General features: G+C 54.4%; 1 protein-coding gene across 4 annotated transcripts in view; it reads left to right on the forward strand.

Annotated features, from left to right (window-relative positions):
* The window catches only part of DNM1 (dynamin 1), a 45,348-nt gene extending 22,518 nt beyond the window's left edge, over positions 1-22,830 (forward strand). For 2 of the 4 annotated variants that reach the window (XM_012772076.2, XM_012772075.3), the window contains exons 11-22: positions 3,290-3,376; positions 6,107-6,177; positions 6,349-6,400; positions 6,605-6,616; positions 8,939-9,052; positions 12,907-13,016; positions 13,826-13,937; positions 14,379-14,390; positions 14,771-14,941; positions 17,727-17,968; positions 18,343-18,558; positions 22,258-22,830. In XM_012772076.2, coding sequence (XP_012627530.1) covers positions 3,290-3,376; positions 6,107-6,177; positions 6,349-6,400; positions 6,605-6,616; positions 8,939-9,052; positions 12,907-13,016; positions 13,826-13,937; positions 14,379-14,390; positions 14,771-14,941; positions 17,727-17,968; positions 18,343-18,558; positions 22,258-22,318 — 1,260 coding nt within the window. In that variant the 3' untranslated portion in view covers positions 22,319-22,830. Of the gene's footprint in view, positions 1-3,289; positions 3,377-6,106; positions 6,178-6,348; positions 6,401-6,604; positions 6,617-8,938; positions 9,053-12,906; positions 13,017-13,825; positions 13,938-14,378; positions 14,391-14,770; positions 14,942-17,726; positions 17,969-18,342; positions 18,559-20,666; positions 20,704-21,605 lie in introns of all 4 variants that reach the window. The other 2 variants (XM_012772082.2, XM_076009073.1) reach the window with 2 other exon arrangements.
* Positions 22,831-23,029: the final 199 nt, after the last annotated feature.

Genomic DNA, 23,029 nt, shown 5'->3' on the forward strand with positions numbered 1-23,029 from the left:
CCAAAGGAAAGAGTAATTGTGGTAAAATTTTGAAAGCAACTCAGATGTCCATCAGGAGGGGATGGGTAATATGTGATGTATCACACAGACAACAGAAGATTACAGCCGTTAGAAGGGCAAGACAGATTTGTTTCCATTCACGTGTCCCTCCATAGTGTACTGAGAAAAAAAAAGCAGGTTTCAGAAAAGAATGTATGGTATTTGGGGGAAAAATAATATATATGAATGCTAAAATTCCAACGTCATATTCCCCAAATTGCTAACCACTATTTTAAAAGATGGCAAGGCACATAGGAATCTTTTCATTTCTACTTCACAAATTTTAGTCATGTTCATATCTTTTACAGTAAGTCTATATGATTATTGTGAGCAGAAAAATTGATTAATGAAACCTTTAAAAAGGAAAGCTTTAGGCCGGGCATGGTAGCTCACACTTGTAATCCCAACACTTTAGGAGGGAGAGATAAGAGGATTGCTTGAGGCCAGGAGATCGAGACCAGCCTGGGCAACATAGCAACATATCAACACATCTCCCCTCCAAAAAAATAAATAAATAAAAGGAAAGCTTTGGTCAAAAAGGAGGAAAATAATACCTTTGGCTTTTTTTTTTTTTTTTGAGACAGAGTCTCACTTTGTTGCCCTGGCTAGAGTGAGTGCCGTGGCGTCAGCCTAGCTCACAGCAACCTCAAACTCCTGGGCTCAAGCTATCCTCCTGCCTCAGCCTCCCAAGTAGCTGGGACTACAGGCATGCACCACCATGCCCGGCTAATTTTTTGTATATATATTTTTAGTTGGTCAATTAATTTCTTTCTATTTTTAGTAGAGACGGGGTCTCGCTCAGGCTGGTTTTGAACTCCTGACCTCAGCAATCCGCCTGCCTCGGCCTCCCAGAGTGCAAGGATTATAGGCATGAGCCACCGCGCCCGGCCTACCTGTGGCTTTTGATTTGTTTAATAGACTATTTTTTCTTTACATGGCAAAACTCACCCATCTTTGTCTCTTTTTTCTCCCAAGTTTTCTAAGTTTAGCAAACCACTTTTGCCAGAGGTTTGATAAGTGTTCAACTCTAATTACTTCTGGGATTAGACTTTCTATCTCTGAATGAAACCTAAGGTGTCATGTTGGGCACAGATGTGCTACTCAATCCTTGCAACAACCCTAAGAGGGAAGGCGCCATTACTACCCCATTTTAACTGAGGCTCAGAGAGGTCTAGTTGCTGTTCTGAGGAGATTTGGCAGGCAGGGGCTGGCTTTGAACCCAGGGCCTTATGGCTACAGAGCCTGTGTCCCTGACCACTAAACCAGTGGGCTCCAGGCTGACCGCCCCCTCAGCCAAGGAGTGAAAAAGGAAAGTTCCATTCTAAAAACTGGCTAAACGTCCTGGAAATGCTCAGAGGCAGCCAGAATGGAAAAAGATGCTTAAAGGGAACAGAACTTCTCAAAGGGGCTGAGGCGGCCCTGCTGTGTGTGACACGTGGAAAACTTGAGAAATGTAACATCTAGGCGGTTAGTGGGAGAATTGGTCATGCTCTTTGGCAAATTGCTCCCTCCTCCTCCTTCCCTGTCCACCCCAATCCTTCCAACCCTGCTCTGGGAAGGAGTGCTTGGGACCACCCTAGAGGCAGCTGGTGGCAGTGACTATGTCCAGTCCGAATCTCTGCCCAGACTTGGAGACTACAAGGAGTGGGAGTGCGTCCTGCAGCCTCATGGGCAGTGGGGCCACTGGGGCCCTCCAGCTGGTGTTTTTAAGCCCCTCTCAGCCTGCCCCTCCCAAGGTCCTCTGAGCTTGGCCACATCAGCCACACCCTTGGCCCAGCCACAGGATGAGTGGGATGTGAGCATTTCTTGTGTCTGCCTCTCCTGGGCTGGCATCCAGGGTGCTGCTATCTCCTCCTCCTCCTGGCTCTCCTGGAGCCCCTCCCCCAAATCTCCTTGGCTTCTGTCTTGCCCCAGAACTACCCACTGTGACTCAGGCACACCAATCCCTAGCTCTCTTCCTACATAGGGGGACCCACCTGAGGGGCTTGACCCAGCCATGGGAAGAGGGACAAGGAGTGCTCCTAGCTTTGCCCTGTTACCCCACCTGGGCCACACATGGCCACCAAATGGGGAGGGCTGGCCAACAGGCCTGGGGGTCCCTGTGGGTGGGCTCTCACCATCAGAAGTTCAGTGAGGAAGAGCTGTTCATGAGCCAGGGGGCCAAGGACCCTATGCCCACTCACCCTGGCAAGGAGGGCAAAGACATCCATCCTTCATTCATTCCCTCATTCCTTCAACGTGCCCTTTTGAGCACTGGCAGTGTGCCTAGCCGTGCCCTGTCCCCTGGCTTTGGGGCAGTTATAACCAAGTTGGTTTGGGGAGGTGGGGTGCCAGGGAGGCCCGTAACTCAGCTCTTGGGTAGTGGGGGCAGGCAGAGGACACGATTCGCAGGCAGAGGGGGAAGGGTTTGGAGCACCGGCCCCTTCAGCCTCAGTTCAGAACTGGGAAACAGGCGCTGCTGAGCCCCTGAGGGAATGGGGCATAGATAGTTTGGCCAGCCCGGGCAGATGTGGCTGGGGATGATGGTGCCAGGCAGGGGCACGGAAAGGGAGGCAGAACTGGGTGGATTCTACCAGGAGGGCCAGGCCCAGCCAGGCCCCCGCGGGGTACTGCTCATGCTGCTGGCACCCCACCTCCGCATGCCCCCACCCTTGCATGCCTGTGCCTGTGGCTCCCGCATGTCCTTTGGTACGACTGCTGGTTTCCCCCCAGCCCTCCCACCCCCACCCCCATCCCGGCTCTGACAAGGGGCATTGCCTGTCCCCAGCCTGACTCAGGAGGCCAACTGGCACCTTGGGCCCTGCCCTCCCCCGATTCCTCCCGGATAGGAATCTGGACGCTGTTCCCTACCTGAGTCCCCATCTGGCTGTCCCTCCAAGCCTTTAGGAAGGCACTGGGTAGGCCTGAGGGGCAGGGAAAGCCTCGGGAGCGACAAACGCGGGACCCACCAGGGTCCGCTCCCAAGATGGCTGCCGCGGCGATGGCGGCCGCGGGGCCGGCGGGCCGTGGTTTCCCCCACGGGCAGCGCCGCTTCCCCCCGGAGTTGCCCAGGTAGGCCAGCGAAGAGGGTCTGGAGTGGCCATTTGGAACCCACACTTGGGGGACAGGGGAGGCCGAGGCTTGGTGCGGTCGGCGTCCTGGGACCCTGGGCCTTCTGTGTGCGCCTCCCTCCCCGCGCCCCGGCTCCCTGGGCTCTGGCGGGCTGGGTGCTGCGCCGAGCCCCCGCGCACGTGGCTCTCTGCCTCCCCAGCTCCAGCAGTACCCGCGGCTGCGGGAGGAGATGGAGCGCATCGTGACCACCCACATCCGGGAACGCGAGGGCCGCACCAAGGAGCAGGTGAGCCGCGGCGTCCTCCTCCGAGCCTTCCGCTCCTGCCCCGGGGTCGTCCTTCTTCCCATGTTGTCTCTTCCGTCTCAGTCTTCCTCTCGTACTGACTCTCGGCTCTTTTCTCTTTTTTACTGTGGTAAAATACACAGGACATAAAATATACCATTTTAGCCATGTTTAAGTGTACAGTCCAGTGACGTTAGGTACATTCACACTGCTGCACAGCCACCCCCACCATCCGTCCATCTATCCATCCATCCATCCATCCATCCATCCATCCATCCATCCATCCATCCATCCATCCATCCATCCATCCACAGAACTCATTTGCAAAACTGAAACTTTGCCCCCCGGCAAAACAATAACTCCTCGTTCCCTGCTCCCTCAGCCCCTGGCACCCACCATTCTCCTTTCTGTCTCTCTGAATTGGACTTTTCTAGGTACTTCATGTAAATGGAATCATTTGTCACTTAACATAATGTCTTCAAGGTTCATCTGTGTTGTAGTAATAGCATGTGTCAGAATCTCTTTCCTTTTTAAGGCTTGAATAATATTCCATTATATGTATATACCTCATTTTATTTATTCATTTGGGTTGTTTCCATTTTGGGGCTATTGCAAATAATGCTGCTATGAAGGTAGGTGTATGAATAACTATTCACGTTCCTGCTTTCAATTCTTTTGGGTGTATACCTAGAAGTGGAAGTGCTGGACCATGTGGTGATTCTATGCTTAGGTTTTTGAGGAACTGCCATACCATTTTCCACAGTGGCTGCACCATTTTGCATTCCCATCATCTGCTTCTCTGGCTTTCTTAACTTTGTGGCAGTCTGTCTTTCTGGTCATCTGTCTTTGGGCCTCTATGTGCTGTTTCTCTAGGTCACCCTCATAGCCATGCCCCCATTTATGTCATTCATTCATTCATTCCTTCAATCACAAACATAGTCTCTGAATGCTCCCTGTGAGCTTCAAGGCACAGAGATGGTCAGGGCCCGCTGTGCACTCAACAAAGCTCAAAGGCCAGCTGTCTTTCTTCTGCCATCCCTATCTCTCTCTGTACCCACCCGTGGCTCCCATATCCTAGCCCCTGTCCTGACACATCCCTTCTCCACAATGTGCTATCTCTAGTCATTCACATTTTTGTTGATAATCATGTTTTTAAATCATTATTGATTGCCTTTTTAATTACAAACATTCAATCAGTATAGATGTGATTAAATTACAAACAGGGAAGTATCCTTCCATTCATTCTTCCTCACCCACAATCCCTCCTGAAAAATAAGCACTATTTTTAACAGAAAAATAACAATTTGGTGTGCTGTCTTCCAGGCATTTTCCTAGGGATGCACACACATACACACACACACTCACCCAGATTCCATCTTTACCTTAAAGAAAGAACCATAGTCCTGCTGTGTGTCTCTCTCTCTCTCTCTCTCTCTCTTTTTGAGACAGAGTCTCAGTCTGTCACCCACACTAGAGTGCCATGGTGTCAGCCTAGCTCACGGCAACCTCAAACTCCTGGGCTCAAGTTATCCTCCTGCCTCAGCCTCCCAGAGTGCTAGGATTACAGGTGCAAGCTACTGCACCCAGCCACCTTTTTTTCTAAAGATAATTTTAGCAGCTGATATCTGTTGAGTACCTATTACCTGTCAGACACATGACCTGCTTCATCTCCTTATGTGTCTCCACCAGCCCCTGTGAAATAGGAACGCTTCATTTATGGAATTAGAGGGTCAGTGAGTACAGGCCCCAGGCTTACAGGAAGCAGTGGGGCTTGGGTATGGACCCAGTAGTCTTTGTCCCACCTGAAAGTCATTCCCATCACGACTCAATTATGTATCCCTTCATACTTAATAATTTGCCAAGAGAGGTCTTCCCATGCCAGAAGCTAGAAATTTTCCTTACTCTTGAATAGCTGCAGAGTGTTTTCTTGTATATAGGGTATCATAATCTATTTCACTCTCTGATGCCTATTGGCTTCCAATTTTTATCTATTATAAACGATACTACATTGAACTCTCAGGTACATATATCTTTCTTCACTTGATGAATTTATCTGTGAGGTATAATTCTAGAAGTGAATATATGCATTTCAGTGTTGTTAAATATTGCCAAATTGCCCTCCATAAAGGTGATACTAATTTACACTTCCACCGCCTGTATAGGAGAGGCTATCTCCTCATACTTGTGCCAAAGTGGTCATTATCAATATTTATTATTAATTTTATAGGTTTAATAAGGGTCTTGGGGAGATGATGGGATGGGTAAATTCACATGTAACGGGTACAATGTACACTATATGGGTTTTGGACACACTTATAACTTTGATTCAAACTGTACAAAAGCAATTCATGTAACCAAAACGTTTGTACCTCTGTAATATTCTGAAATTTAAAAAAAAAAGAAATTTGGAGAAAATAAAGCAAGGATAAAAATCAGAAAAAGAAATAAAAAGGGTCTCATTGTTTTAACTCACATTTCTTTATTAATGAGGGTGAGCATTTTGTACATATCCTTATTGGTTGTGTGCATTTCCTCTGTGGATTACCCACTCATGTTCTTTGGTTATTTTCATTTGTGTGTCTCTTATCTTTTACTTACTGGTTTTAGGGACGCTACTTAGTATGGATTCTAACCTTCTGTATGTGCTACAAGTATTTTTCTCCCCGCTTGCCCTGCATTTTAAAACTCTGTGGCGTCTTTTGTACTTGCCCACTGACCTGTGTGTCATTACAGGTCATGCTTCTTATCGATATTGAGCTGGCTTACATGAACACTAACCATGAGGACTTCATAGGCTTTGCCAAGTGAGTGCTCCCTGGGCAGAGAAGGTGACACCTCCTGTGTGTGTGTGTGTATGTGTGTGGCCCAAGACTGCTAGGTTAACCCTTTGGGTCCTGTGCCCACTGAACAATGGACAGTGGAGCTGGGCCTCTGGAGAGGGGAAGTTCTGAGACTCCTCCCCTCTTTCCCATTAGTGCTCAGCAGAGGAGCAGCCAGATGAACAAGAAGAAGACTTCAGGGAACCAGGTGAGTGGGCCCCAGTGCCCCAGCCCGAGGGATGGAGGGTGCCGCATGGACGTCAAACTGAGAGCCCCCTCCCCTGAGGGGAAGGGTCCCACGGGAGCCAGAGAGCCTGTCAGCTGCCAGCCACAAGCCTCTCACTCTGCCTCAGTAACCCTCTCTCCTCTCTCCCCGATGCCTCTCGTGGTTGCTATGGTTACCTCTTTGCAGGATGAGATTCTGGTGAGTACCAGGACTGGGGCTCTTGGCTTGTGTAGTGAAGGGGAGGAGGGGGCCATTGGTAGTGGGGACCTGCCGGGGGCAAGAGGGTGCCCTTTGGTTTGAGCTGCTCACACACACCAGCACCTGGTTTCCCACACCTACCTTCAGGCCAGGCCTGGACCCATCCACTTGTCCATCAGCGTGCATGAGCTAAGCACCTACTTCACACAGAAGTAGACCATATGGGGCTGTGTGGGTGGAGAGGCCTGGCAGAGGCCTGGCACTGAGTAGGTGCTCCTTAAGCATCCATCAGTTGGATGGGTGCAGGCATGCATGTGAGAGAGATGTGTTTTGAAGAAGGTGACAGCCATCACCACCGGAGAGTTGAGTAAAGAAATGAATGAAAAATCAAGAGACAAGTCACTCCTCACCTGGCTTCCTGCTCTCTGTCCTTGAGATGTCCATGGAAACACACCTCGTCAGGAGCCTTCTCCCAGCCCCAGTTGTACACATGAGCCCGGGGTCCTCGGCTTTTCTTTCCCTAGGTTCCAGAAGCTGTGGTTTCTTTGACTCTAGGTGCTTCTGTGGTTATTGGCTTAATGTCTGTTTCCCTCTAGGCCTCAAAGGGGAGGGCTGAGTTGGTTGTGTTTATGATTAAATCCTCAGCCCTAAGCCTAGTGCCTGCTGTGCAGTAGGCGCTCAACAGAATGAAGGAAGGAAGGAATGTAATATCGCAGTTTTAGGTCAGCCAACACTCACTGATGCCTCCACTCCACTGGCCTCAGACAGGAGTCAGACCCTGCCCCGCCTTGTGGAGACCTGGACTGTAGGCAGGGCCCAGCTAATGCCCCTGAGAGTCCCCAGGCAGGGTGGGGGTTGGGGGAGGAGGAGGTCCTTCGTGCAGGGCTCCAGAGGAGTCTGGGGGTGGCCAAGCAGAGGACAAAGTCTGCTAGCCGAGACAGGGAGCATATGGCAAGATCTGGTGGTCAGATCCTGGGACCCAGAGTAGACTCAATTCCAAAGATGGTGACAAGACACTGAGGGGTCCCTCACCTGATCCAGATGGGGTAGGAGAGGGATGGCAGGATGCCTGGCTCTCGTGTCCCTGTTAACTGGCAAAGGCAGCTGGGGTCTCCCCTCAGCTCAGCTGCTGACGGGCTGTGCAGCTTGGATTCTCAGCAAGGTTCTTGGGGAAGCCGGAGAGGGGTAGAAAGGGCTCCAGAAGCAAGCCTGGCCCCAGAGGGCTCTGCTGCCAGTCCAGGCCTCCTTGGGTCTGCTCTGGATGCTCAGGGGAGAAGCCAGGGAGGTGAGGGCCAGGGAAGGGAACAGAAGCAGCTCCATCATCCTTTGTCAGAGCCACCACCAGGACTTGGCCAGTGCTCCTGCCTTTGGAGCAGAATCCACAGACCCTGCACTGTGGCCACAGCTCAGGACAGTCCTGGGGACAGCTGCTTCCTGCCATGGAAAGGGACTTTTGCTTGCTAGTCAGCTTTCTCCAGGAGGAAGGGGCCTGGTCATTGATGGCTCAGCCCTTTCTCCTGCCCCCAGGGGCCTTGGGCCAAAGACTCTTAGAACCATACTAGTGCAGTATTCATTTATCCAGGCCACAAATATTTACTGATCACTTGCTGTCTGCCAAGCACTCTGCAAGGAGCTGGGACATACTGGTGACCAAGAGAGGTCACAATTTAGCAGAGGAGCTGCCTCAACCGATAATCTCTCTCTCTCTCTCACACACACACATACACACACACGTTAATTTAACATCATAGTCATTGTTACAGAAGATGACTTAAGTGATTAGGATTATTACAGGGACCTTGCTTTGTGCCGGAGGCCAGGGAGAGTCTGCCTGAGAATGGGATTTCTGAGCCAACACCCAAAGGGTGAGTAGGAATTTGCCAGGCACAAAGGAAGGAGAAGCCTTTCTAGGCAAAGGCAGCATGTGAAAAGTCCCTGAGGTCAGAAACAAGTCTTAGAATAGATTAGACCTTAAGCTTAAAAGACATTCGGAGTTGTCTCCTGCAATCAGCCACATAAAGTCTGCTTGCACACTTTCAGCAATGGGGAGCTCATCCCCTACCAAGGCCACCAGTCCCTTACTGAGACAGCTCTGACTATCAGAAGGCTCTTTATCCTGAGCAGACCTCTGCCTTCCTCTGTCTTCCACTCTGTCCACTTGTGGTTCAAACCAGGTCAGGTCTGGCCCCCACCGTCCCCGACCAGCCACGCCTCCGAGCGTTGGAGGAGGGGTGGGCTTTTGAATGCCTCTCTTTGCCTACCCCATCCTCCCCCTGGGAAGCTGGGCCCCTGCCCACTGACCCCCTGCCCCTCCCCCTCCAGGTCATCCGGAAGGGCTGGCTGACCATCAACAACATTGGCATCATGAAGGGGGGCTCCAAGGAGTACTGGTTTGTGCTGACCGCTGAGAATCTGTCCTGGTACAAGGATGACGAGGTAAGAGCATGGGCCACTGATGGTCATGGGGCTGGGCTGGTGGCCACAGTCAGTCTCAGACCCTATTATGGGCTTGGAATGGAAGAGACCGTGCAAAAGGGGCTTTAAAAAGTCCCATTAAAGACCCCTGGATGGAGGTGGGACACAGGATCAGAGGCGAGCGATCCTGGGGACTTTGGGGGCAGGTGCCCTCACCCAGGATGGAAGGAGAAGGTGGCTTGGCACGACTGGGGAGCTTGGGGCTGAGCACCCTGGAGAGGATGGGCAGGGGCCTAGGTGCCCCTCCCTGACCCTGCGGCCCAGCGGCCTTCCTGTTTTCCCGCTCCAGGGCGTGCCGGCTCCTCCGTGGCCCCCACAGGCCCATGACACATGAGTCCAGCTGCCAGACACCCGGTTAACCCCTGCGCCCCAGTCCTCTAAAGCCCTGTGGTCGGAGAGAAACACCCAGAGTACCTCCAGGCCTAGGGGCAAGGGGTGACGGTGCCCTGCAGAGCCACCTCACGAAACCCCTCCCCACCCACCAGGGCACACAGAAGCCCCCTGCCACCTCCTTCCCCTGTTGCTGGTCTCCTTTAAGAATGAGTCTATTTGGCTTCCACATCTGGATTCCAGAGGTGACCAGAGAGAATGGGGAGGGCTGGGGGTGGGCTTGTGGTAATGAACTCCAGCTGGCCAAGGAGTGGGGAAAAGGACCCACTTCTTCCTGAGGGGGTGTTGGAGGCCAGGGCGCTCTCCACGGGGGAGTGGGGCTCTGGGTGGGGGCCTGTGATTTGGTCTCCAAGCTCTCTCCTAGGTCCCTGTCTCCCTCAAGTCTGCCCCAGGCAGGGGCCCCATCTCCCCACCTTGGGCAGGGCCCTCTGTCGTCACTGGCGGGGGCGCCAGGCCATCTGGACCTCATTACCCCAACCCTGGCCTCTCCCCGAGCATGAGCACGGGGCCCCTGGAAGGGATGGAGTGTGAGGCAGCCTGGGGTACAGGCGGGCTCGCTTCCTGCTCTGTCACCCTGGCGGGCTCCCTAGACACCCCCATGGGGCCTGGTCCCCCTCTGTTGAGGCTCCTTACACAGGGCCAGCGGGTTGGATGACCTGGAGCTGAGGGGCCAAGCCTGGCTACCCTGGAAGGAGAGGGGAGTGCATCTGACAGGGGTCCCCTGTCCTCGTACCTAAGCATATGGGTCTTTTTAAAAGTTTTGTGTACTTTTGAGTTTAGTTGTGTGTGAAAACCGGCTTGAGTAATATATGTAGGGAGGTGGGAGTGGGGTGTGGGTGGTGGGTGCCGCGAGGTGGGGCGTGCACATGTGTGTGGCTTGTGGATCTTGTGTGTGGGTGTTTCGTAGCGAGTGTGTATGGGGTATAAGCATCTAGGTGGAGGTGTGTTTAGAATACGTGGGTCTGCATTTGCATTTGGGGGCAAAGTGTATGTGCTCGAGGTGTAACGCTGGCTGTGTGTGCCTGCGCGTGCCTGTGCTTGGGGTGTAGAGTGTAGGTTTGGGGGTGCGAGGAGGGAGTGTGTGAATATGGGTTATCTGAGAATATGTGTATGGATTTGGGATGTAAGGGCGGGGAGGAAGAGTTTTCCACTGCCAGGGTATGTGTGCCTGGGTGTGTGTGTGTGCCTGGGTGTGTGTGTGTGTGTGTGTGTGTGTTTGGGGCATGGATATGAGATTTAAAGTTTTTGCTGATGTGTGTGTCTGAGTTCTGGGGTGTGTGTCGAGGTACGTGTGTGCTGAGTGTGAGTGGATTTTTGCACCAGGACTGCTGGGGACATAGAGATGGTACAGGCTGGGCGTAGAGTGGTCTGTTCCCCTCCTCCACCCCACCACCAGCCCTTGGATTTTCGGGGTGAGGGAGGCGCTCTGGGCAGACAGGCGGCTGCCAACATCCCCAGTCCAGGCTGGCCCCCCATCTTCTCAGTCTTTCTCCACCGCCCTCCCCTCATTACCACTACCCCCCACCAATCGCACAGCAGGGTGGTACCCCATCCCTCTGCACCTCCTCCCAGCCCGCCCTGTGCCCCCCAAGCTCCCTGCCCCAGCTCCAGGCTCCGGTTCTGGGATGGCGGGCGGGGGTCGATCCAGCTCTCCAGCGGCGGCACTGAGGGTCTAACCCAGCCCAGCCTAACCAATGTGCAGACTACTGTACAATTTGGGAGTCCTGAACAGATAGTCTAAACACTGGGTAGACGGAGTGGAGGTGTCCTTGGTCCATCCAGGCAGCAGTGTCTGTCCGTCCGGTAGGAGCTTCGGCCCCATCCCCTGGAGATCCGAGGATCCTCCAGCCCCAGCGTCCCCCCAGCCCCAGCCCAGCCGCCCGTGGTCCCCTCTCTGCTCCCAGCTCCCCTTCTGCCTCCTTTGACGTGGCAGGGGTGAGCGGGAGCTGGGGCTGGGAAGGAGGGGCCTGGGGAGGGGGCTGGCCGGCAGGAAAGGGGGGGAGGAGGCCGCTCCTACCTAGTGTCCAACCCCAGAGCACAGGGCGGGTGGTGGCGGGGCCTCCCTTGAACGGTTCCAGATGTTCCCTGGCCATGTGTGCAACTTCCTCCTCTCCTCCCCCAGCCGCCCTCTGGGGCTCCCGGCCACCCGCCTGGCATAAAGAGGGCTTTATGTGGCTGCATAGGCCAGGCGGGTGTGGGGGGCAGAGAGGGGTGGGCAGGATGACGCCAGGACTAGGGAGCAAGGCCCCCCTAAGCCCAGCCCCCCACCTGAGATCCTAGGCCAGGCTCATGCTCCAGCCCCTAAGTCCCTGCGACCCACACAAACCCTGCTCTGGCATGCGTCCTGTGATATTTGGTGGGCAAGTGTGCCAGGGGGCAGAAACCCCTCCCTGCTCCTGGAGCTCCATCCTAGGGTACCTCCTACCCAAATCCCAGAACCCCTTCCCTGGGACACAGCAGCCTATGGATACATGTCAGCCCACACTAAGCATACACATGTATGTACATGCACCTAGCACCCCACATGCCTGTACACAGATACACATGACTCCTCAAAGACAACTCTAGATAAACCAAACGTATATAGCCCATTGCACAAACTCTATGCAGATAAGAATGTATATCCACAGTCCAAGTCCCACAGGGATGTCTATGCAAACTTGTAGGCGTTCACAATTGCCACACACATCTACAAAGTGTGCACACATCCACACTGGTATGTGAACATGGTCACACTGACACATGGTTGGGTTGGGCACCTCCCCAGACACACGTGTACACACACACGTATGCAGTACAGGCACATGGACATATAAATACAATGGGGATAGCATATGTACTTGAGTGTGCATGTGTTGGCACAGACACACAACCACACACATGTCGCACACGCAGACATACCATCTCCAGGCTTGTGCTGTGTGCCTGATTGCTAACACATGGGTGGCCGGGGGGAGTGGGCTGAGCTGGCCCTTTGAAGCTGCCGGGGCTGATGGCCCCCCTTTCTGGTCTCTGCAGTCAGGAAATGAAGTCAGAGGCGGCGAGGCTGGGGGCGAGAGGGGCCTGAGTGTGCAGTCCCTGCTTGGGGCCAGCCTGGCTTGTGTCCAGGACTTGCTCGGGGAGGGGTGTGGGAGCCACAGTAAGCCTCACCACCCTTCGCCAGCCCCTTGGGCTCTGGCGCAGATGCATAGGTGGCGGGACTGGGTTGAACGCTATTGGGGCCAGCGGTGCCCTGCAGACCTAGGGCTCTACGGCCAGGTTCTTACCTGGCAGCACCTGTGCAAAGGGAGGGGGCTGGTGCCCAGAAGCCCCAGGCCACTCTGGGGATCCACAGCCCCAGGCACATAGCATGGGGCACTCTTAGGGAGTGAGGTGTGGCAGAGAACAATGCCAGCCTCACTCATCTTTCCCCTCTCCACCCACAGGAGAAAGAGAAGAAATACATGCTGTCTGTGGACAACCTCAAGCTGCGGGACGTGGAGAAGGGCTTCATGTCGAGCAAGCATATCTTTGCCCTCTTTAACACGGAGCAGAGGTACCTGCCTGGCCTGACCAGGGCTGCTGGAGCCCTGGACCCTGCTAGCCCCAGACCACCCCCACTGAGTAGAAACTGGGTACACAGGTCCAGGGAGGAGAGGGACCTGCCCCAAGCCCACAGCAAGCCATCATTTGACAGATGTTTATTGAGTTCCTACTGTGTGCTAGACGTCATGTCACAGTTTCCTCCCTTCCCTCCCTCTCCCCTTCCTCCCTGCTTCCTTCCTTCCTTCCCACGGCCACTTGTTGAGTACCTGTTCCACATGAGACACTCTGCCAGGCACTGGGGACACAGAAGAGCCCTGGTCAGACCTGGTCCTCTTCTGAGGCTCAGTGTTCTGTGTGGCCAGTGGCAGTACCAAGCCTCTTACCTCTCAAACCAAGGCTGACCCTAGTGGGGTGTCACCTGCTCAGAGATGGGTGTTCAACACAGCTGTCATCAGAAGAGACTTCAGAGAGCAAGGGAGGGAGCTGATGGGAATCTGGGCTCAGTGCTACACTGTCTTATGGATGTCCCTTTTATTGAGGGTTCAGTCCCTTTCTAATCATTTTACTGCTCACTTACTTCACTGAATCCTCACAATGCCCCCAAGAGGCAGGAATGATTATTCACCCATTTTCCAAATGAGGGAAGGCTGAAGAGAGAGGAAGGGTCTTGCCTGGGGAAGGTCACACAGCTGGGAAATGAGAAAGCCAGGACTGGACCTCAGGCATGATGACACCAAAGTCAAGTTCCTGCATGACCTTAACCCCCAAGGAGGGTGGGACTCTGCCCCACCTCCCCTCACTGCCTGACCCGTCTTGCAGGAACGTCTATAAGGATTATCGGCAGCTGGAGCTGGCCTGTGAGACGCAGGAGGAGGTGGACAGCTGGAAGGCCTCCTTCCTGAGGGCTGGCGTGTACCCAGAGCGTGTTGGGGTGAGACACAGGGCAGGGAGGGGATGGAAGGGGGCCCTGGGGCACCGTCCTCAGTGATGCCATGTTTCTGAGCCCTTATTTGGCTCAGAAATAGCAGGAATCCTCCCTGCTGCCTGTCCTGGGGTGGGATCAGAGTTAAGCTTCTGGTCCTCCCATCCTTCCCCGATGGCTTTTTTAGGTGTCCTCTTCTCTGCCACAGATGGCATTTCCCGCCTCCCCTTCCTATAATGGTGGTTTCTTGTGACTGCCTTCTCTTTTTTCCTGTTTCACTGCGGCGATGTCTGGAGTTGCTTAGAGTTGGGGTGCAGTGCCCCAGGTTCACTCAATCCCTTCCCTTTTCCTCTCTGTGTCTGCTTTGGCTGTGCTCCTGGTGGCGGTGGTGGTGGCGGCGGCGGCAACGCTGGTGTGGTGGCCTCTGTGGCTCTGTTGTGGGCCTTCCAGGACAAGGAAAAAGTGAGTGTGCCCCCCTCTTGCCTCCTGCTGGGCATCTCCAGCCCAGCACCAGCTCTGGCCAGGTCCTCAAGCAAGGGAACTTGGTGATGTCCTTTTCTAATTTCTGGATTGGGAAACTGAGGCAAATTCTAGGCACTGGAGTCAGAGCTAAGATAAGGCTAAACAAGAGGATTCTGGGGTCCTGAGAAGCTCAGGGATGGGCAGAGAACTGAGACCCTCTAGAGCTTGTGGGGAGCTGGCTGTCTGTGTGTGCACGCCAGTTGCTTCTCTCTGTGCCTTGGCGGTGTTCCAGGGACCCTTGCAGGGGCTGAGATCTTGAGGGTGCCTGAAGCCTGGTAGATGGCCTGGCCACCCTGATGCCCTTCTGTTCCTGACGGCAGGCCAGCGAGACTGAGGAGAATGGCTCAGACAACTTCATGCACTCCATGGACCCACAGCTGGAGCGGCAGGTGGAGACCATTCGGAACCTGGTGGACTCATACATGGCCATTGTCAACAAAACTGTGCGGGACCTCATGCCTAAGACCATCATGCATCTCATGATCAACAACGTGCGTGCACCATCACATGAGGGCAGGGTGTTCCTGTGGGGTCAGGGAGGCAGGCGGCTAGGGTGGCCTGGGGGAGATGGTGGCTAGCCCTTTGGGACCAGGGTGGGGGAGGGAGGCATAGTCCAGACCACAGCTATCTAGTGAAATGTAATGTAGGCTTAGGCTATAATTTTGTATTTTCTAGTAGCCATGTTAAAATAAGAAACTAAAATAATTTTAATATATATTTTAAATCCAGTATATCCAAAATATTATCTTTTCAATCTAAAAATTATTTAACCCAATATGTCAAAATATTATCTTTTCAACTCTTTTACTCTTTTATCTTCAAACCTTTTACTCTATCTAAAACTATTAACAATATGTAAAATATCTTACCTACTTTTTTTATACTATGCTTTCCAAATCCAATTCAGACTTTGAATTTTCATTGGAATTTCTTCATCTGAATTTAGATTTCATGGAATTTACAGTTGAAAAAGTAGATTCAGGCCAGGCACAAAGGCTCACACCTGTAATCCTAGCACTCTGGGAGGCTGAGGTAGGAGGACCATTTGAGTTCAGGAGTTCAAGACCAGCCTGAGCAAGAGCAAGACCCCATCTCTACTAAAAAAAATAGAAAGAAATTAGCTGGACAACTAAAAATATATAGAAAAAAATGGGCATGGTGGCACATGCCTGTAGTCCCAGCTACTCGGGAGGCTGAGGCAGGAGGATCACTTGAGCCCAGGATCTTGAGGTTGCTGTGAGCTAGGCTGATGCCATGGCACTCTAGCCTGGGCAACAGAGCAAGACTGTGTCTCAAAAAAAAAAAAGAAAAAGAAAAAGAAAAAGTAGATTCACATACGCAAGTTATTTCAGACATACTAAATGTTTTCTAAGAGAAGCCAGGAAGCTGCATCTTTTGAGAACCTTAGACCATGCTTTGAAATACATACCTCCCAGCACCACCATAACCTGTGGCTTAGCAAAAGAGCATGGCGCCCAATGAAATTGACTGGGTTTGAATCCTGGCTTTACCACAAAGTCTCCGTGTGAGTGAGCAAATGAACGACCCTCTCTCAGCCTGTTTCCTTATGTGTAATGCATGGATAATAATAGAGTTGAGGACTAAGTGCACATATATTGTGTACAAACAGTGCCTGACACATAGTAGGTGCTCAATATATACTTAAACAATTAATAACTGATACTCAGCTCTAGGGTTTAGAAATCCTCAGCATCTCTCCATGAATGTCCCAGAGCCTGGGCAGGGCCCAGTAACACCTGGAATACATCAACCCATCCCTACACACGGAGACTCCTATTTCACCTAATCCAGGCATACATTTATAGCTGTTACTCTCAGTTCTTGGGGCTCAGGCTATTTTAAACTGTCATCTTCCTTATCTTGGTTCAGAGGAGCATGCAAATCCTTGGAAAGGGTCTAATTACCCCATTTTACAGATGAGGAAACCAAGGCTCAAAAAGCTGAGTAGGAGCCGGGCGCGGTGGCTCACGCCTGTAATCCTAGCACTCTGGGAGGCTGAGGCGGGCGGATTGCTCGAGGTCAGGAGTTCGAAACCAGCCTGAGCAAGAGCGAGACCCCGTCTCTACTATAAATAGAAAGAAATTAATTGGCCAACTAATATATATATAAAATTAGCCGGGCATGGTGGCACATGCCTGTAGTCCCAGCTACTTGGGAGGCTGAGGCAGCAGGATTGCTTGAGCCAGGAGTTTGAGGTTGCTGTGAGCTAGGCTGACGCCATGGCACTCACTCTAGCCTGGGCAACAAGCGAGACTCTGTCTCAAAAAAAAAAAAAAAAAAAAAAAGCTGAGTAGGGGCCAGGTGCAGTGGCTCACACCTGTAATCCTAGCACTCTGGGAGGCTGAATCAGGTGGATTGCTTAAGGTCAGGAGTTTGAAACCAGCCTGAGCAAGAGCAAGACCTCATCTCTATTAAAAGTAGAAAGAGGCCGGGCGTGGTGGCTCACGCCTGTAATCCTAGCACTCTGGGAGGCCGAGGCGGGCAGATTGCTAGAGGTCAGGAGTTCAAAACCAGGCTGAGCAAGAGTGAGACCCCCGTCTCTAGTAAAAAATAGAAAGAAATTAATTGGCCAACTAATATATATAGAAAAAAAAAATTAGCTGGGCATGGTGGCACATGCCTGTAGTCCCAGCTACTCGGGAGGCTGAGGCAGCAGGATTGCTTAAGCCCAGGAGTTTGAGGTTACTGTGAGCTAGGCTGACGCCATGGCACTCACTCTAGCCAGGGCAACAAAGCGAGACTCTGTCTCAAAAAAAAAAAAAAAAAAAAAAGTAGAAAGAAAGAAATTGGCCAACTAAAAACATATATAGAAAAAATTAGCCAGGCATGGTGGCACATGCCTGTTAGTTCCAGCTACTCTGGAGGCTGAGGCAGGATGATTGCTTGAGCTCAGGAGTTTGAGGTTGCTGTGAGCTAGGCTGATGCCATGGCACTCTGGCCTGGGCAACAGAGTGAGACTCTGTCTCAAAAAAAAAAAAAAAACTGAGTAGACAGGTGTCCTGGTGACATGATAGGTCCTGAGTCTCCTCCCATGTCACCTTAGATAGGTGACTTTTCTTCTCTGGACCTCAGTGTCCCCATCTGAGAAAAGGGCAGTGGGGGGAGTTCTCCAAATTTAGGTGGTGTTGGAGCCGAGTGTGAAACCCGGAACCCCATGCTACCAGCCCAGCGAACAGTCCCAGCAGGGCCAGGCAGGCCGGAGGGGGTGGCACAGGCATCAGGTCCCAGTCCCCTTTCCTCTTCACCCACCCACAGACGAAGGAGTTCATCTTCTCAGAGCTGCTGGCCAATCTGTACTCGTGCGGGGACCAGAACACACTGATGGAAGAGTCAGCGGAGCAGGCACAGCGGCGCGACGAGATGCTGCGCATGTACCACGCGCTGAAGGAGGCGCTCGGCATCATAGGCGATATCAACACGACCACCGTCAGCACGCCCATGCCCCCGCCCGTGGACGACTCCTGGCTGCAGGTGCAGAGCGTACCGGCCGGACGCAGGTACCAGGGCCGGCCCCCACGGCCCCAAAGCCCCCCAGCCCGGGGCCCGCGGGAGGAGTGCCGGGACCGGGCAGTGGCGCGCCCGTGTCACCCGGGCGGCTCCCACCTGGAGCACGGGGCGGGGCTTAGAGAGGAATGGGCGGGGCTTTCGCGGGCGGGGCTTGCCGTGGAGCGCTGGCTGCGGGGCCGGGTGGAGCTGGAAAGTTGGCGCCGCGGGGGGCGGGGCTGAAAATCCGGCGACCATCCAGGGGCGCGGCGGGGAGGGGCTTGCGCGCATGGGCGTGGCCGGCACCGGGCTGGAGGCGGGGCCTCGGGCTGGGGCAGAGCTGCTCATCCCTCTCCTTTCCTTGTGCCTGGTTCCCTGTCGCCTGCAGGTCGCCCACGTCCAGCCCCACGCCGCAGCGCCGAGCCCCCGCCGTGCCCCCAGCCCGGCCCGGGTCGCGGGGCCCTGCTCCTGGGCCTCCGCCTGCTGGGTCCGCCCTGGGGGGGGCGCCCCCCGTGCCCTCCAGGCCGGGGGCTTCCCCTGATCCCTTCGGTCCTCCCCCCCAGGTGCCCTCGCGCCCCAACCGCGCCCCACCCGGGGTTCCCAGGTGAGTAGGGGCTGAATGCGGCGGGAGAGGCCGCTAAGCGGGCAAGGCCAAGAGGGAGGTGGGGCCGGATTGTAGAGCACCGGACTTGGCCACCAGAACTGGCCCTCTCCATCCCAGGCACTCTGACCGTGGGTGCCAGAGTCAACAGACGTGTGTGGCCGAGGGGTGGCGGAGTCTGCTCCACAGGGAGCGCTGAGTCCCGGAGGTGGTCGTTTCTGGGGAGGGGGCTGTGGGGCTCATCCCACCTGCCCCCTTTTTTCTAGCACTTGCATGGCGCTTTTTAAAAACTCTTGGCCTCCACACACTGCCTTCCTCCACCTTTCTCCTACTCGGTCTCCTCATTCTCTATTCTGTCCTCACCTCCTCTCCCAGCCCCTGGGGAGCCTACCTCAGGTCCGAGGGTCTGAAGCCAGATCCCCTCTGGAGGTGTGGATTTGGTTCAGTGACACTCAGGGCTACCCTGGTGTAACCACTCCTACTTCCCAGTCTTGACTCTTGAGCAGTCCCAGAGAGTGTCCAGCCGCTGGCCCACAGGAAGAGGCCAAGCTGTGACTGTGTGACCAGCAGGGTGTGTGATGTGCGTGTGGGCGTGCACACGGGTGTGAGAGTGTAAGAATGGCACCCAGGCATGGGGTAGGACAGGGAGCAGCTGGGGAAAAGGTCTGGGAGTCATGGGCAATCTGATGGCCTTTTTCCTTCCCCTGGCCCCACGTCGACTGGACCACCGTGGTGGGGGTGGGGGTCGGGGCAGGTGTGGGTGAAGGCTGCCCCCATTCCCAGAGATTCCCAGGGAAAATTTCATCCTTTGGCTTTGCCATCTTAATCGACGATCCTCTTTCAAGGAAGTTTACTCTGATATCTAACTCAGTCTGCCCTGTTTCCACTGGCCACGGATCTCTGAGGAAGAACACATCAGAACAACAGCATGTGTTTATGTTTCCAGATGGCTGGAGGGTAGGGCTGTGGGTCTAGCCTCCGTAAACCAAAATGAACCAGGCATGGGGCTTGCTCTATGGTGATCTGATGACCAAAGCAGCCAGGTAAAGGCAGGCAGCATGGTATTGGGCAAGAGCACTGGACTGGAAGTCTAAAGATGCTGGTTTGCCCAGGGCCTTTAGGCAAGTAATTTTCCCTCTGAGGGCTTCACTTTCACTTCTACCAAATAACATTCTGCCTTTCTCCCAGGGTTGGTGTGGAGATCGAGGGAGATAGTGGCTATAGGGATGCTGTGTTAACTACAAATGTGGCTATAGAAGCACTTTGCTAACTGCCAATGTGAGTTCAGACTCAACATTCCCAAGTCTACGCTGAGGTGTGACAAATGAGAACTGTAAGGTTTGGTACCTGCTCTGACTTCAGACTTGCTAACACACAGGAAACATTTAGCAAATCTTGGCCCTGCCTAGAGGAAGACAGCATTCCTGGGGAGCTTCTTCAGGGCTGCCTGTCTTCAGTGATGGACGTGATTGAGATAAGGCTCAGGAGGATAGGAATCAGGAGGGCAGGTGGGCAGAGGAGTAGTGTAGGCTGCACTAAGGAAAGCCGATGGCCAGAGAAGAGTGCAGATAGAATGAGGAAGAGTTCTGTGGGTAGAGTGGGGCAGGTTGGAGAGCCTTCAAAGTCCGCAGAAGAGTTTGGCTTGTTGAGGCTCAATGCCCTAGGCAGTAGGGAGCCATGGAAGGCTCTTGGGCAGAGAAATGACAGCTGGACCCTAGAAAGCAAGAATTTTCTCCATGGGGCAGCACGGGTGGTCCTCTGAGCACGCCAGGCATGAATGTGCAGGGAGCTGGTGCAAATGCCTCTGTGTGCGGGCGAGCTTCTGTGTTGTGACTCAGCCCACGCGTGTGCTTCAGTGTGCCGAGTGGCTGCATGCCCCAGATCCGTGCTGCACGCGCCAGCCAGTGAGGGTGCGGGGCACTGGGAGGTGCAGGGGAGGAAGGTGTATGCGTGTTGTTTGTGAGCATGTGTGTTAGCGTGTGCATGCGGGGCCATGGGGCCTCACAGCATGTGTGTGCACGCCCAGGCGTGTGCGTGTGTGTGTCCCTGAACCCCAGGCCTGCCCCACCCGTGCGTGTGAACTGCCATGTTGATTTCGTGCTGTCTTTCAGAATCACTATCAGTGACCCCTGAGGAGCGTCAGCCATGGTAGGTACATGCCTCTCCGCCTGCTGCATGAAGGGTGTGTCTGCCCCGCTGCACCAGCTCCACACTGAGGGGCGCACCCGGGACCTCAGAATCAGGCTCCCCACCCCTCCCTTCTGCAGCTCCAGACTTCCTCTTTCCTTTTTCTACCCTCCTGCCAGCTGGCTCTCTCTCCTCCCTTCCCAGCGAGCCTCGGGACTCAGGGGACTCAGTGTCACTGCCCAAGGCTTCCATGGCTGAGCCTGGCGCTCTTGGGATAGGCTCCGTGTCCAAGCAGCCAGACATTGGTGCTCTCTGGAGCCGTCAGAGAGGGCAGGGACCTCGTGGTTTATGGTGTAGGGGCTGGGAGCTTGGAGGGGGTAGTGTGTGGGGCTGGACTCAGAGGCAGCCAGAAGCCTTTGAACTTCATCCTGGGCATGCTGCACTGGTTGCCCAGTCTGAGCCGTGCTGCCAGGGCAGGGACCCAGCTCCCACCCTGGGAGCTCTGGCAGAGCAGGCGCCATGGTCAGGATCCTGTCTCCTTAATCAGGCCGGCCCTCGAGCAGTGATCTGGGGTAGAGGCTATGGTTGTTTGAGGATTTCTGAAACCTGGGAGTCCTTTGCACACGGTCAACCCATGCCATACCTCACAGGCAAGGCAGGGACACACAGCCGCCCTTTACCTGCCTCCTCAGCATCACACACGCTTGTGTGACTGAAGATAGCATCTTTGACCCCATCTGAAGCACCATAGCCAGCCCTCCAGCTCATACACCTTGGCCTGTTACCCCTAGGTGTGACCCCAACACTTTTCAGCCAAGGGGACGACAGTATCTGCTGGCCTGGGAAGACTGAGTTCCGTCAGTGAACCCGCCCTCCACTCTTGCCTGGCCACTGACTCTCACTCTTCTGCTTTTCCCCAGCAGGAAGGGCCCAGCCTCACCTACGCGACCTGCAGTCCCCCGACCACCTGAGGCTCCCCTCTTAGACTTATAAGTCCGTGGCCACTGGCATCCGGATGCCTGCCCTGCCTGCCTCCCCCAGGGTCCCTTCAGAGGGGCCCTGGGCTTTCTGACTGCCCAGAGGGGCCTCCAGCGCTCCCTCCAGCCATCTCTGTTAGCTTCACCCTCCTGGTTCAAGCAGTGTTCTTTCTCCATCAGGCCTGGTGGCTGTTGCGTGGGGCTCCCCAAGGCTAGGGGTGTCCCTAGGCCAGTGGGTTGGAAGACAGGGTGACCAGAGAAGAGAGAAGCCCAAGGGGGCTGAGCACGTGTCTGGAACTATGGGTGCACTGCCTGAGTGGTGTGTGAGAGGCCAGAGTGCATGGGGGTGGGAAGGCCACCGCACCTCTACCCGGACTACCTATGAAACTCCGGCCCCTACCTGCCGCCTGGCTCTGTCTTCTTCCCTTTCCTCCCTTCTCCTGTCTGGCCCGTCTTTCCAGGGAACCCTACCCCCCACACATACACCCGTCCCCTGTCCCCTCCCCCGCCGGCGTGGCGGGGCAGCTGCACTGCCTTACCAGCTCTCTCCTTGCTGTCTCTCTCCCGCTTTCTCTCCCGGCTTCTCTCCAACTGCCAGCCGATCGGGTCAGGCAAGTCCATCCCGTCCTGAGAGCCCCCGGCCCCCCTTCGAACTCTAACCAGATCCCTTCTCTTCCTCGGAGACCTCCCTTTCCAAGCCTGCCTGGACGGCTGTTCCGTGACTACCATTGGCTCCTCCAGCCACAAAGCCACCCCCTTCATCTGTGACTTAGTCTGTCGTAGTGGTGAGCTGACACATCCAGGCGTGATGTTGGTGAAAATTTGTGCCCCTCTGTGGTATCGCTCCTGCCCTGTTCTATAAATATCTATAAATACTCATATATATATACAGATATATGGCCCACAGCCTCGCCTCTAGTGCTGGGAACAATCACTGTGCCGTCCTTGTGGAGTCTGTGGCCCAACTACAAGGGAACGCTGTCCCTTGACATCCCCGCTTCAAAGTGTGCCACATGCAGTGAGCCTTCCTGTCATGCCCTGCCTGTGGACAGCCAGCCCTCCCGTCCCTCCCCTCGAAGCATGGGGGTGCTGTACAGGCAGCGCGTGGTCTGACGCTACCAGTCTTGCTGCCTCTTGGCTGAGAATAAAACCCATTTCTGGATGACAGGAACGACGTGTCCTCTGCTGGCTTGTGTTTTCTCTGGAGCTCAGGGGGTGAAGGTTTACACACTGGGGTGTCAGGGTGGGAGGACGGGCGCAGCCATTGCTACAGTGGTGCTGTCAGTAGTGAAGAGGCCACATCTTTTCCAAGGCCTCCTTGGAAAAGCACCTGGAGCTTAGCTCATCCTCAGCCTGTGAGCCCCACTCTG

This window comes from Microcebus murinus, chromosome 12, assembly GCF_040939455.1.
Source record: "Microcebus murinus isolate Inina chromosome 12, M.murinus_Inina_mat1.0, whole genome shotgun sequence".
Classification (NCBI taxonomy): Eukaryota; Metazoa; Chordata; class Mammalia; order Primates; family Cheirogaleidae; genus Microcebus; species Microcebus murinus.